Here is a 14,995-nt window from a genome sequence, read left to right as displayed (position 1 = left end):
TTTGCCCACGGCCAACATAACATAACAATCCGCACAATTCCATAGTGGGCGGAGCCCACTGGGTACCAACTCCATGTGCACCGTGCACGTGGGGCAGCTTATGCGCATGCAGCTGGGAATGGAACTGACCATGCCTTAATTGCCGCTGTCGTTCGTTGACTCTCAACCCTTTAAAAAAATTATAAAAATAAATATAAATTTCACACACGCAACTCCTTTAAGTTATTTCTTGTGTTTTTAAAAATAAAAAACCTCTTCTAAATTAGTTGTTGCAGATTAAATATCTCTTACTATTTTACACAACCATGATTAATTTTATTAAAATTTTTAAAATATCTTCTACTTTTTAAATTATAAAAATTTTAAAAATATAATAAGATTAACATGACTATGATTAGGCCTGACTAGAGTTCAATTTGAATCGTAAATCGAATCAGAATTGTATTTTTTTAAATCTGATCAAAATCTTTTTTTTAGTTTTGGTTAAAAAATTAAAATCGGAATTGAAATGAAATCTAGAATCGATTTAAATTGTTAAAAAATAAATTAAATATATAATTAACACACAATAATCGGTATCTCCAAAAATAATTTCAATTAAAGTAAAAAAATTATAAATTCAAATAATAAGTGAACTACATGGTATTTGATTACTTTAAATCTTAAAAGGATAGGTAGACAATTTGATTTATATTAATTAAATCCAACCTCTCTTTTTCTTTTTTATTAAATTGGTTTGAATTGAAACTAAAATTGTTGAAAACCGAAACCAAAATCATCTATAGACGATTTAATTCCGATTCCACCAAAAAGTAGTGGACTTAGAATCGTCGATTTTAAAATTGTGGTCGGGGCTAACTATCACAGCATAAGAAAGAAATAAGGGCTGCTTTCAAAATAGGGATAAATATTAATGGCATTGCATAATTTGTTAATGGCAAAAATAATCAGTGATAATTTTAAAAATACATGGGTCCACGACTTTTAGTCAAACCTAAAGAATGATATATATACTACATTACTAAGAAAGTGTTACCAGACCAAGCCACTTTTATAATTAAAAAAAAAAAAAACATGCATTGAAACCTGCATGCATGTATCTCGTCTCCAAAGAGCGAGCCCAACCATGACCAATTAATTAGCCATGCATCCAGGCTAACAACAATTAGTTCTAAACAACAAAAATATAGTTAATTAAATGTACCAACCAGTCATGGTCCACTATTAAAACCCAATTAATTAAACAACCAAGAAAGTTTATATATATGTATGTGTGTGTACTGTGTGGATAACGATCCAAAAACTATACAATTTTATCAATTCATTCCTAATATTTTAAAATATGTTACAATCTTATGCTATTGACACTAGCATGATTTCCTATGATTGTTTAATTATCACTAAAGTAAGATAAAATTAATATGTGACTGATGGTTAACAGTTTTTTTTTTTTTTTGTTTACTGTAATTAACATTAAGGCCAAAACTATAACAAAAAAAAAAAAAAAAAAACAGAGAATAGTAGAACCTAAATCTCTTAATAAATAAATTATATTTAAATCTCTTATAATTTGAATTATTTGTTAAAAGCTTATTTAATTAAGACACATATAGTTTAAGAATGTGTTTAGATAGATATTAATCCTATAGTTTTATTTTGGATGGGCCTCCATCTAAATCTTCTATATTTTCACCATTTTCACATATACTCTTTAAGTCACTTTAATTTTTCATAATATAAATCTAATTAATATAAAAAAAAAACAACCTATTTATACTATTGGCTTAACAAATGGGTTTTTGTAAAACATAAATAAATAAAAATTAAAAAAGACTTTAAATTTTTTTAAATCATATATAAAGAGTCTCTTTAATTATAAATAATGAACTTTTGAGTTTAATTTTTTTTTTTAAATTAATCATTCTACATGTCAAACAAGAAAAGTTAGTGAGAGTTCCCAGAATATAGGTCGAGTATTGAGGTAAGTAATATGTTGGGTTCGTATTGGTGACTCATGAATTCGATTCTCACCCTGCATAGTAAAATAAAATCTTATATTTATAATTTATTTTATTTATAAAAATTAAAGACAAAAACGATGATCCAAAAAAGATTAGTGAGAGGGTCATTCCAATAAAGGTTTGTGAGATTTTTTTGGCCGCTTGGGACAACTAAAGGGAAGATAAAGACGGTGAACGGTAGCCGCCAGGCAGCCTCTCCCCCATTCCAACTCTCAATTGTACGTACTGGCCACAATATCTCGCCACACAATAAAGCCCCATTCTTTTTTCATTTTCTCTCTCTTCTTTCTTCTTTTTTATCTTCTCTGTCTGTCTGTCTGTCTCTCTCTCTCTCTCTCTCTCTCTCTCCCTGATGGAGAAACACTATCCGGCAATCATTCCATGGTCGTCGTCGTCGGCTGATCTGTGGCAGCCGATTGCATCGGACTCCGACGCCTACACCGGCTTAATTCAGACGGCCGCCGGCGATGGGGTTTCCGGGTTGACGACAAGCATGATGAGAGCAGTCGATCCAGTTCTGCCAGGCGGTGATGATCGGAGCAAGAGCTTGGCCAGTAGTAGCAGTGAAGCTAGTGAGGTGAAACCAGCAGGCAAGAGTAGGAAGTCCAGAGAGGATCATAACAAGATCAGAAACCCCAGATATGCCTTTGAAACGAGGAGCCAAGTTGATATTCTGGATGATGGCTATAGATGGAGGAAGTATGGACAGAAAGCCGTCAAGAACAACAAGTTTCCAAGGTATATATATATATATACATCATGAATATAGTTGGACTAGTACTTCCAGTTTCCTAATGAATAAGACCTAAAAATTGTGTCACTCTCATATTATTTTGTATAAAATTAAAGTCTTTAATTTTGTGTAGCATTACTTTTCTTAAAGCTAGAATAATATTGGTGTTTTTTGTTTTTTTTGGATAAGCAAAGATTTTATTAAGTTCAAGAAACAAAATACAACTCTACTACCTAAAAGATATTAAAGCTTGATTAGAAAAAAAAGAAAAAGAAAAGCTTTTAAGGCAAATCTGAATATACAAATAGAATTAAATTATACCCTAAGCCAAAAGGGAGAGATGTTATGTACAATAGAACATATATACTAAGTCGCATGAAGTTAGACTATAGGTAATATTCAAAAACACTCAAAAGGTCTAGTTACGTACCCTCATCACTAATCACGATATACGTACCCATGAATATCTCATAATTAACTGCCTTAACTAACTTGAAAATTAGTGCTTTGAGAAGCACAACAAAGTATAATTTCCATTAATCTTATTAATTATGGAAGTCAAGCTAGGGTTGTTATGAACTTAATTTGTTTTCTCAAACATCTCAGATAGTTGATTATTCAATTCTGATTACATATATTATTTCAACTAGTTAGATGAAGTAGTAGTGTTGTGAGAGCTTAGAATCAAATTAGGAGAATTAACTTGTTTTTTGTTTTGTTGTCATGTATAGAAGCTATTATCGTTGCACCCATCAAGGCTGCAACGTGAAAAAGCAAGTTCAACGCCTATCCAACGACGAAGGAATAGTGGTGACAACATATGAAGGGATGCATTCACATCCAATATTAGACAAATCCACCGACAATTTTGAGCACATCTTGAGCCAGATGCAAATTTACACTCCATCTTGAGCTCTCAAACATATGCCTAGACAATGAATATTTTGTGGAGTACATGCCATCGTAGTAAAGCTTCAAATAAAATGTGTCATATCAATAATGTATTTCGTACAACTCTTAATATGCTCTATTAATTTGATTGTTTTGAGTCTTGTTGTCATCATGTTATTGCTCCTTATATTTGTGTCTATACAAATAGGTGGGTTCCTTTTACCCAACAAAAAAGGGAGACACTTTGTGAGACTTTTGATTTTTTTTTTTCAAGAAAAGTCTATATTTTGACAAAGTTTAAATGTAGAAAAGTCTATAAAAATAATGTGGTATATAATAGTGTTTTTATAATTAAATAGGAATCAAAATAATAGGTATTTTGGTTGTTATATATAGCAAGATTCTTTGCTAATTATTATACCATACATTTAGTACGTCTAATTTTTAAGGCCCTATTTGGTATTATTTTTATGAAAAGAAAAATGTAGTAGAAAAAAAAAAAGAAAAATGTATTATTTTTAGAGTGTTTTAACAATTACTGAAATTTGGCTTTTCTCTTTGTTATTTATGTAAGAACATAATTTTGAAATTATTTAACAATGCCACTACTGAAATAAGAATATTGTTATAACTTATGAAAAAGGGTAAAGAAAAATATGAAATCTATTTTGACCCTTCCGCTATATAGTGAAAGAAAAAACATGTATATATATATATATACACAGAGAGAGAGATATAGATATGTGTGTGTGTTTTTAGAGTTTTTGATGCTTTATTTTTTTAAGAAATTAAGAAAAATTAGCACGAGATCCTTGTACACGACATAATATGACGTGACATGAAATATAAAAGAAGAATTATTGGGAAAGTTAAAATATATAATTCACTTTCATCTTATAAGATTTGGGTTTGTGATGCTATTTGATGTTGAATAAAACATTAGATTAACAGCCACACTCATTTAATTTTCTGTGAAAAATGTAAAACTAGCCATTATTCAAAGAAAAAACTAATTTCTAAACCGATCTCACATGTCATATTTCCTTTTTTTTTTTTTTTTGTCCCAATTTTAGTACCGAAAAGGTCACTATGGAACACGTGCATAGGAGTACTAAGATTTTAAGTTAATGTACAAAGTTTAATCTTTGGTCACAAAATCCAAGCAACAACAAATGAAAATTAACATCAAACGACGTTGTAAAACACCCAACCAAGCCGAACTAAAGGCTTCTAATCCTAACTTACTATAGAACCCTAAACAATTACAAGTTGATATACGAGTACAAGCCGTCGCCGTGGCTTCTCTTTCCCCACAGGAGATCTGGTCCTCGAGGCTGTCTTCAAAAGTAACAGATCCGCCGTCGCCATCATGCTTTGTCAAGGTCTTTATTCGCTCCGTTTTTGCAGCCATCTGTTCCCCTCATCACCTGCGCTCCTCTTCTTGCCCCACTTCTTAAAGGGATGTTTCTGTAACATTTTATGTGTTGTAGTCATATAATTTGCATGGTCATGCATAAAAAAATGATTTAATTTGTTTAGTTTGGGAAAAGAAAATTAAGATCATATTCCTGGGTTAACACTTACATGTGTGGGTACCTTATAAGACTTGAAGAGTTCTTATGGTCATGAACATTTCAGCAGAGCCTTCAAATGCTTCTTTGGCATATTCAGTGAACTCCCTTCCAATCGCATATGATCTTGCTAAATGTCTATATATCACTGATAACGGTTGTATTTTTAATAATGATATGGAGATATTTCTACTCTTATTTGTTCAATGTCCTCTATCTCTCTAATGGGCCCCATCCCCATTAATTATGTTAAATAGGGCAAACCTTCTTCAGGCTTTATCGAAGTTAACTCAAAAGCTTTGTCTTTTGTGGGTGCGTGTGTGGGGCGGCCATTGCTCGAAGCTCCAGTGGTGACATTATTCAGCTGCGTACAAACTTGCTCAGATTTATCTTGCTTACTACTCTCGCTGGGAAGACCTGCATATTCATGGATCAAGCAATAATAAAGTGGCTCATAAATTAGCCAGCTGGGCACATCGAACTAAGACACAACCTCTTATTAGTTGAGTCAAGCTCCGATACTGAATGCATCTCGATCTCTGTAGCCTTTGGACATCAATGTTGCGTCTTCATTTATGGGCTAGTTAGGTACAAGCTGTCGTGGTGTTTTGTTTTGTGCAGGTAGCGACGGACTTTGCTCCTTGGTTGTTATATATTAGGGAGATCATCAATGGTGCTTTGTTTTTTAGGTGTTGTTTTGTCGGTGTTGTAGCTAGGGGTTGGTCCAACGATGTTAATTGATTACAACACATACGCCAAATATAAAGCCGAAAGGGAGCTGAAAGGCCCATCTCTCTGCCTCTCTATTCATTTGGTCATTGATGGTTAGTAACGTTGAAATTGGAAGAATATTTTTCTTAACAAAAGAACATTTTTTGCAACTTCACTTAACAAGTAATTGATAACAAATGCGTATTTCCTTCTTGCACCAACTTGGTCTTCAACAAAAATTAAAATGGCTTTGGCAAATTTAGGTTGAAGGTAATTAAGGAATCTAGCCATCAAAGTTGATCACACATCAACACATAATTTGCTTACCATTTCAACACCTCTCTTTGTTGTTCCCCAGTCTTCCCAAGAATAATTTAATTGAGTCAAGAAAGAGTTGGATTTTGTGGAGAAAGCAGCAGGGTAAATGCAACACTCCACCCCATCCCAAGGTGTCAGAAGAAACAAATGATTCGTTCACTTGGAGAGAATACCAAATTGAGGACTTGAGAAATAGAGGTCAGTAGGTCAAATTAATAACACTAGTTAAGCACGGAAATGGTTTCAAGACATAGTTTCGGTATTTTCAAATCATTTCCTGTTTCGAAAATAGTAAAAATGGCCATTTTTATAATTTGCGAAATGTTAAAAATGGCCATTTTTAGAAACCACTGCTCGTAGTGGTCTGTGGCGATTGGCAGTGCATTTTCCGTTTTGGTCGAAAACTTAAAAACTAGATCTACAAAAATCCAATTATTAAATCTGTCTCATTTTTGTGTATGTTGACCTCTTTGGCTTGGCATTTCTAATGCTTGGCTTTGATTGTAAATAATTGTTGATGATTGTTTAAATGCATTATAAACTTTATGTTTATATTTGTTTGAATGTATTATGAAACTTATGTTTATCGTTTATATTTGAACTATTTTTTTATAATTTTTTATATTAAAAATTATATTTACAAAAAAAAAATAATATTTTTTTAATTTATACTTTACCCCGTATTTCCATTTCCTACTTTTTTAAAAAATATATCTTTTCCTTTTTTGTGCCCAATACCTTTCTAAATTTAGTTAAGATCTCATCAAAAAATAACGATACGAGTCTTTGTCAAACTGTTCCCCTATTTTATGTCATAACTATTACTAATAACTTTCTCTTTTATTTTCGATGATTTCTCCAACAATCTATCTTTTTAGTGAACCCTTCTAGTCTTAGCAACAACTTTTTTGTCTTTCTTTTTTTTTTTTTTATTTCTCCTATTTTCTTGTTTTTTTTTACGAGAACTTGCATGATATATATATATATATATACAAAATTTCATAGTTTTGCACATTTACCCCCTTGGTCCTTTATTATCATGCATTGATGCCAAACAATTTTTTTTTTGTTCACTTGAACCCTTTTCTATTCCACTTTAACCCCCACAAGTTTCCAAAAGTTCCATAAATGCCCGTGCAACATGTCCCCACATTTATTAACCTCTTACTTTAACCCCAAACTTTTAGTCTTTTAACTTTCTCGAGACCTAGAGATCTCCTAAAATGTTCTCGAATTCATCCCTTGGGCCCACTCATGCCAATTCAAGCTCCTTGAATTTAAACTTTTTACCCCTCGTACCTTTTCAATTGAAAAAACATGTAATATGAGGTATTATAGTAAATTCCCTCAATTTCTTTTTGTCTACCTTTTGTACATATTGTTATTTTCTGATTTTTGGCTTAATCTTTTCTAGTCTCTAATTTTCTACCAATCTCATATGGCTCCATACAAGAACATGGCCAATTAAGAGTCAGAGCCAAGCTGGCAAAGAAAGCAACAAATGATCAAGAGAGGACAAAAAAAAAAAATTGAAGCTTGTTCTTTACTTCATATAATATATATATATATATATGAATGTTGTTTGGGTCTCTACTTCTTGTAATTTCTAAGTGTCAGTGTCATGGACTGCTACTTGCTTGCTATCAAGTGATCACAATACAAATGTTTTTCTTGTGTTCTTGTCAAAATTTGTTTGTTTTATGATATCCTACAAGGAAAATAAGCTGTGTCCCAGCATTTGTCACAAATGCCGAAAAAGTCTTTAACACATTTTCAACGTTTAATTTGCTTAAAGTACCTCGGAATTGGCCTTCTAGGTGTGAATGCACTTTTTCCCTGCGTTTGTAAATGCTGTAAGTAGTCCGCTAATAATTGCCAAATTTTTATTTTACATTTATAAACGCCGGCAATTCAATAAAAAAATGTTAGAAAAATCAACACATTTTTGGCATTTGCTTCAAAAAAAACTCATGATGATAGATATTGAAAGTGTTAATGCACTTTTCCCCCCACATTTATAAATGCTAAAAATAGTGCTGATATATGTCGAAAAAAAATTAGTATTTATAAATACCGAAAATATAGTAAAAAAAAAAGACTAAGAAATTCAACACATTTTTGGTGTTTCATTTCAAAAACCTTGAGATTTACTTTGTTGTTGTCATGGCACTTTTTCTCTATGCTTATAACTCTAAAAATAGTGCTAATAAATGTTGAATTTTTTTCTCTAACTTGTAACTGTGTGTGTCTTTTTCTTAGATTTGATGGTGCCTTATCACGATAGGATTAGTAACCTAGAGTTATGTGAAACCTATGTTATGGAAAAGGCTCATAGATTGAAGTTTGTCTCTGCAACATATCAAACCAAGGACATAGTAGAGTATATTCACTCTGATTTATGGGGCTTCTCCAGGTTCCCTCATCTTTTATGAGGCTCAATACTTTATATCCTTTGTGGATGATTTTTGGAGAAAAGTATGGGTTTATTTTCTTAAAAACAAAAGCGAAGCTTTTGAAAGGTTTAAAGAATGAAAACCTTAGTAGACTATCATGAGGTTTTTTCCCCTATTGTCAAGCGTACTTTTATAAGGCCAGTCCTGGCTATTGTTGTTTTGTATGATTTAGAGCTGAAACAATTAAACATCAAGATAGTGTTTCTTCATGAAAATCTGGAAGAAAATATTTACATGGAACAACCATCAAGTTTTATAGAAAGAGGGAAAGAAAATTTGGTTTGCTTGTTGCAAAGGTCATTGTATGGCCTTAAACAATCCCCTAAGCAATAGTATAAATGCTTTGATGAGTTTATGCTTAGGGAAAATTACTAGAGATATAATTTTGATCAGTGTGTGTACCTTAAACAGCTTAAGGGAAACCAGTTCATATATATCTCCTAATCTATGTTGATGATATGTTCATTGCATGTAAAGATAAAGGAGAAATTAGTAAGTTAACCGTGGCCCTCAAATCTAAATTTGAAATGAAAAACCTAGAGGCTGCCAAAAGGATTCTTGGCATTGATATTATGAGAGATAGGTAGAAGGGGATATTAACCCTTTTCCAATCGGTTTATCTCAAGAAGGTTATAAAGTCTTTTGAAATAAGTGATTGTAAGCCTGTCACAATTCCTGTTCCCTCTCATTTTAGACTAAGTTCGGTTAAAGGACAGTTATCTAAGGAAGAAGAGGCATACATGAAAAAGGTCCCTTACTCAAATGTTGTAAGGAGTCTTATGTATGCAATGATAGGAACAAGATGTGATATAGCTTATGGAGTAAGTCTAGTTAATAGATTTATGAGCAAGCCTTCTAAGGATCATTGAAACGCAATCAAATGGTTGTTAAGGTACCTAAAAGCTACAAATTACAATAGATAAAGGTTTAGTATATAGATCAAACAATGAAGGTGGAAGATCCATTAAAGGATTTTGTGATTTAGACTACACTGCTAATCTTGATAAAAGAAGATCATTATTCGACTACGCTTTTACTTTAGGTGAAAACCTAGTAAGCTGGAAGTCTGACCTTCAGCATGTTGTGGCTCTATCCACAACAGAAGCTGAGTATGTGGCCTTAACTGAAGCTATAAAAGAAGCCATTTGGCTATAAGGAATATCTCAAAAGTAAGGAATAAATATATCAGTTCCTAAGATGTTATTCTCAAAGTGTGATACGCCTTTCTAAGAATAATGTATTCCACAAGAGAACCAAGCACATAGATGCTCAGTTGCATTTTGTTAGGGATATTATAGTAAAAGATCAAGTTAGAGTTGGAAAAATTTCAACTGAGACCAATACAATCGATATATTAACTAAGTCTATTCCAAGTCCTAAGTTTGAGCAAGAATCATCTTTGTTCAATGTGCTCTCTTCATAGTTAGGAGAGTTTGTAGGGTCTCTAGTCAAATCCATTATCAACCATTCTTGAATCAATGGGGAATTTGTGATGTTTATTCATATTGATTTTATTTCTATTTACATGTGACATTTGACTTTATTATTATGTTAATTGGCTGGTTAAATTGTAGATCATTGATCATCTTATTAAACCCTCTGATCCAAGGGCTTCCATCAAAAACCCTTTTGTATATAAGGCCCCTTGGCATTTCAATCGAAAAATCTCACGAACAAAAAGCCAAATACGTTCGAAAGAGAGCAAAAACAATCGGAACCATAAATCAACAATCAGGTACTATTCTTTCACAGTTTTTCCATGGGATTGAGAGTGTAAGATGTATAGATGATTGTGTTTGAAAGTGTGGCAATCACTGGTTGATTTAAGCGTTGTATTCTCTATTTGTATCATCTTCTTGATTCGATTGTTGGTTCTGATTTTAGTGTAATCGTTGTAAATTTTTGTAAATCCATTGCTATTTTTTTAGTGGTTTGACTAGAGGTGAAACCCTTGTTGTGAATAGGATCCATTTTGGATCCGAACATGTAAATGTTATGCCTTAATTTTGTGTGCATTGTGTTTTTGTTTTAGTTCTTTAGATTCTATTCTGGTTGTTTTCTCTTGTTCTTGGTACTGTCGTGGCTATGTGTGGATTGATTATAGGATTAACAGAGTTGCTGCTCACTGTGATGTTTTATTTGCGAGGTATTTTCTTTCATAGTCTCCCTATTGAATGTATTATTTGGTTTATTATAGTGTATTTGTGAAATTTCATGAGTCTAGGGTTTTTTCTTAATTCATTACAGTTGGTTTTGGGTTTAGGGTTCCTCTTTTGGTTTATTGTAGTTTAGCCTTTTGCTTTTTCTAAAATCAGGTTAATTTATATTATAGTTTAGGACTTATCAATGGTTTAGGTTTCAGCTACAAAAATATATATATATATAAATTTTTATTATTAGTTCAATTAAACATTTGGAAGATTTCTCATAATTTGTTTGTCAAAATGCCACATTGAGCCATAACTAAATTAATACTAGAGCTAGCCTAACTAAATTTTTCTCTTAGTTCTAACCATGGGTAATTGATGAAGAAGGAACTTTGGGCACTTGACCTTTCAAGAATGATTTCGGACAATTTGAGTTGTTTTCTTCCCCTAGGCAATTGTCATTTAGTTTATGACATTTAATCAAGTGTCCATATTTTTCCCAAGGCCATAGTTTGATTACTTGCTTCCAAGTGATGTGGGAAATCCATGGGCCAAATGTCTAAGGATTCAAACCTAGTATAGGAGAAATGCCTTTCAAATCATTATATCTGAGGCATTGTTAATTACTAATGTTACTTTTCATTACTTTTAAAATGTGATAATTCTTATATCATATAAAGATAATTTGTTTTGCCTATTCATTTAAGTGAAGTTGTTTTTTCACTTTTCAATTTTTATGGAGTAATGTTATACATAAATTAGTTTTTCATAAAATGAGATTGAATTCATATACACATGGACTCTCCGATGCTTAAGTTAGTCCCTCGTAGAAGTGAAATGCTTGAAGACAAAAAGTAAGTACGAGATTGAGAGATTGCATACCCAATGAGAGGAAAAGACCCCCTATTTATAGTGATGAGAGGGGCATCCATGTGTCGGGTGACCCGTTTTTCTTGGCGGATATCTCGGAGGCGGTTTTGACCGAGTCTTACGAGGTTATCGGCGCGAGGGTGCATGGTTAAGAGTGCACACGGGCATACACGGGTGCGCACACAGAGGCGCGCAATAAGCACCCCCGAGTGACCTCCCTCGGGGGTGTGAGGCACCCCCGAGAGACCTCTTTCGGGATGTGAGAATACCCCCGAGAGACTCTGTCGGGGGTGGGGGTGAAGCCCCCCCTTTGCCTTACCCATGTTGCCGCGTGGCAGATGGCGTGAGAATACCCTCGAGAGAGTCTATCGAGGGTGGGGGGTGGAGCCCCCCATATCTCTTAGCCACATTTCTGCATGGTAGCGTGGCAAGGAGGGAAGCGCCCCCCTTTCCCTGGCCCCTGACCACGCTGCTGCGTGGCAGCTCATTGGCTGCACCATGCAGCCAGGCCACTTTGATGGACTGCCACGTGGTAGTTCTTGGGGCTACCACGTGGCCTTTTTTCCTTTTTGGATTACTCATTTATTTTTATTATTTTAATAGGCATAACAATTGCTCTCTACTCTTTCTGTCGGGTTTCCCGGGAGGAAGAGTATTATGCCTACAGCACTGCCCTCTTTTTAAGAGGTCATTTTTTCTCCTTTATTTTGTAGCAATCTTCTCCTTCACGTCTTTCGTAGCTGTCTTTGACATTCTGCTCCCTGTGTGCCCTTAAAAAAGAAGGCTTGAGGTTCTCATTTAGCCATTATTTCAACAATTCTTCTATGTTATTTGTGGCTCTGGCATTTTCATATTTCAACTCCTCATAAGCGCGATGGCTTCAAATGGATGTGGTAGAGTCTTCGAATGATGTGTTGAAGCTCCTGCCCTTGCAGCTGTGGTCCATGCATTCAGTTCTTCATTTTCTATGAATGTAAACACAATTTCTTCATACGTTCCCAGCTCTCGAGGTGACGGGGGCTCGGAAAGATCTTCAAATCAAGTCAAGAGTGACCATATCATTACTGGCTCGTATATGTATCTACATGTTGCCGAGAGATGAATTGGCGTATTGGGGAATTTTTTCCGAATCCAAAGGTGTTCGTGATGATTGTCACTCCATTTTATGGTTTGTCGGATTACTTGCAAAATGATGAATATGACATCTCTTCTTGTAGGGCAACAGTTATTGTACCATTCGGACGCCAGGTGAAGTAGTGTAAATCATTTGCGGGGCCGTTGGAATTATGCTCCCTCGATGTATCGCAGGATAACGGTTTCATGTCTTCTCGTTGTCAGGCTGCTTGCGAGGCAATGGGATGTTCTTGCCTCCTCATCGCCAGGTTGTGAGGGGGGCAATGAGCTTTTTTGTTATAATAGCAGGCGTTCTCTAGCTTTAAGTGTACATACTCGCTGGTATTGTGAGCGTAGTGTCTAAGTTTGCAATATTTTATTTTTGCGGTTCGACATGATGCCTATGTTCACAATTAAATATCATAAATATTTTATTTTTGCGGTTCGGCATAATGCCTACGTCCTCAATTAGAAAGAATATACATATTTTATTTTCGCGATTTGGTGTAGCGCCTACGTCCGCAATTAGTTTTGGTATTTTCTTGTTGCCGAGGTATGAGCAGGGCAACAGACTTGTTGTTTCCACCTTGTGGTTGGAATGTTAGCGAGACAACAGGTCTTTCTGTGTTTACCTCGTTGTTGGGCTAGTAGTAAGGCAATGGGGCTTAGGTCACCAGGCGAAGTGGCGTAGGTCGCTCACGGGGCCACAAATATTATGGCTCATTTATATCAGACTTTTTGCAGGATAGTAATTTTATTTTCACCCCATTGTCAGGCCATGTGCGGGACAGTGTCTTATTTTCCCCCTATTGTCGGACTACGAGCAGGACAATGGGCTTGTTATCTCCCTCGTTGCCGAGCAATAAGTAGGGTAACAGGATTTTAGCTTTCACTTCATTGCCGGGCTATAAGTGATAACGTCTTATTTTTCCCCTATTGTCGAACTACACGTGGGACAATGGGCTTGTTATCTCCCTCGTTGCCGAGCTATAAGCAGGGCAACGGGCTTTTAACTTTCTCTCAATTGCCGAGCCATGCGCGAGGCAACAGGTCTTCGTTTGAAAATGAACCTTGATGGAATCTGGTGGTTAATAGTGGATGCCATAATGATAATTTATTCGCAAAAGTGAGTATAAGCATTTTGATGTGGTTCAACCAAATGTGCCTACGTCCACAATACCATTTTAGACTCACATTATTACAATTCAAATAAAGGGAATAGTACAACTTAATCTTGCATAGTTTGCTTGGCAATCGATAAAGTCTTTTCACTCTGTTTCCCTTTTGTAGATGCAACAAAGCATGTGCGGACCTTTTGCTGATCCTCTCGGACTTGTCCCACTCCTTAGGGTGTAGGAAATTTCATCAACAGATAGTAGGAAGAGACTACGGCTCTTATGTCGTTGAGCAAGGGACGACCAAAAATTAGATTGTATGCAGTTGATAAGGCTTTAACCACCATAAAGCAGGCCTGGCGTGTTATTCTATGAGGATCAGAGCCCAACATGACTAGCAATTGAATTGAACCAGCCACCGAGATAGGCTCCCCGGTGAAACTATATAAAGGGGAAGACATATTTTTCAATCGATCTTGTGAAATGTGCATTTGCTCGAAGCAATTCCAATAAATGAGGTTAACTGAGCTACCGTTGTCTACTAAAATTCTCTCAATTGGGTACTTTGTAATGACAGCTGAGATTACCATCGAGTCATCATGTGGAATGATTATATCTCCTCTGTCGGCAGGTGTGAACATAATGGGCTCTTCATTTTCTCTAACCTCCATTACCGAATTGACCTGGTAGGCCAAACGGGCATAGGCTTTTCGGGAAAATGAGCTATCACCAGCCAAGGTTTCATCACCCGAAATGACATGTATAACCTGATGTGTTTGTTCATTATCTAGAGGGAGATTTTGTCTATGGTTGCTTCCTCTCTCTTGTTGTCTTGGATTATGTATTTCCTGTGTTTCAGGCCTCTCTTCCCTTCTTTGTGGCTCTCTATTGTTTTCCTCTTCTTCTCGAACATATCTTTGTAAGTGTCATTCCTGAATAAGCATCTCAATTTGATTTTTCAACTCCCTACATTGATCAGTGGAATGGCCACGAGTCCTATGGTATCGACAGTACTCATCCTGATTCTTTCCTATAAGTCGATCCAACTTTTT

General features: G+C 34.9%; 1 protein-coding gene across 1 annotated transcript; it reads left to right on the top strand.

Moving 5' to 3' along the window:
* Window positions 1-2,220: 2,220 nt before the first annotated feature.
* On the top strand, window positions 2,221-3,817 carry LOC127810105 (probable WRKY transcription factor 75). Its single transcript, XM_052349360.1, has 2 exons — window positions 2,221-2,759; window positions 3,486-3,817. The coding sequence occupies exons 1-2, from the start codon at window positions 2,374-2,376 to the stop codon at window positions 3,664-3,666; spliced, it is 567 nt and encodes a 188-aa protein (XP_052205320.1). The 5' UTR covers window positions 2,221-2,373; the 3' UTR covers window positions 3,667-3,817.
* Window positions 3,818-14,995: the final 11,178 nt, after the last annotated feature.

This window comes from Diospyros lotus, chromosome 9 (genome assembly GCF_014633365.1).
Source record: "Diospyros lotus cultivar Yz01 chromosome 9, ASM1463336v1, whole genome shotgun sequence".
In the NCBI taxonomy this organism is placed as follows: domain Eukaryota; kingdom Viridiplantae; phylum Streptophyta; class Magnoliopsida; order Ericales; family Ebenaceae; genus Diospyros; species Diospyros lotus.
This window is presented reverse-complemented; position numbering and strand designations above follow the sequence as displayed.

Excerpts from the sequence above, each read along its gene's own strand:
- LOC127810105 (XM_052349360.1), top strand. The coding sequence starts at position 2,374 with ATGGAGAAACACTATCCGGCAATCATTCCATGGTCGTCGTCGTCGGCT. Across the intron at positions 2,760-3,485 it reads AAGAACAACAAGTTTCCAAG|AAGCTATTATCGTTGCACCC; the intron begins GTATATATATAT and ends TGTCATGTATAG.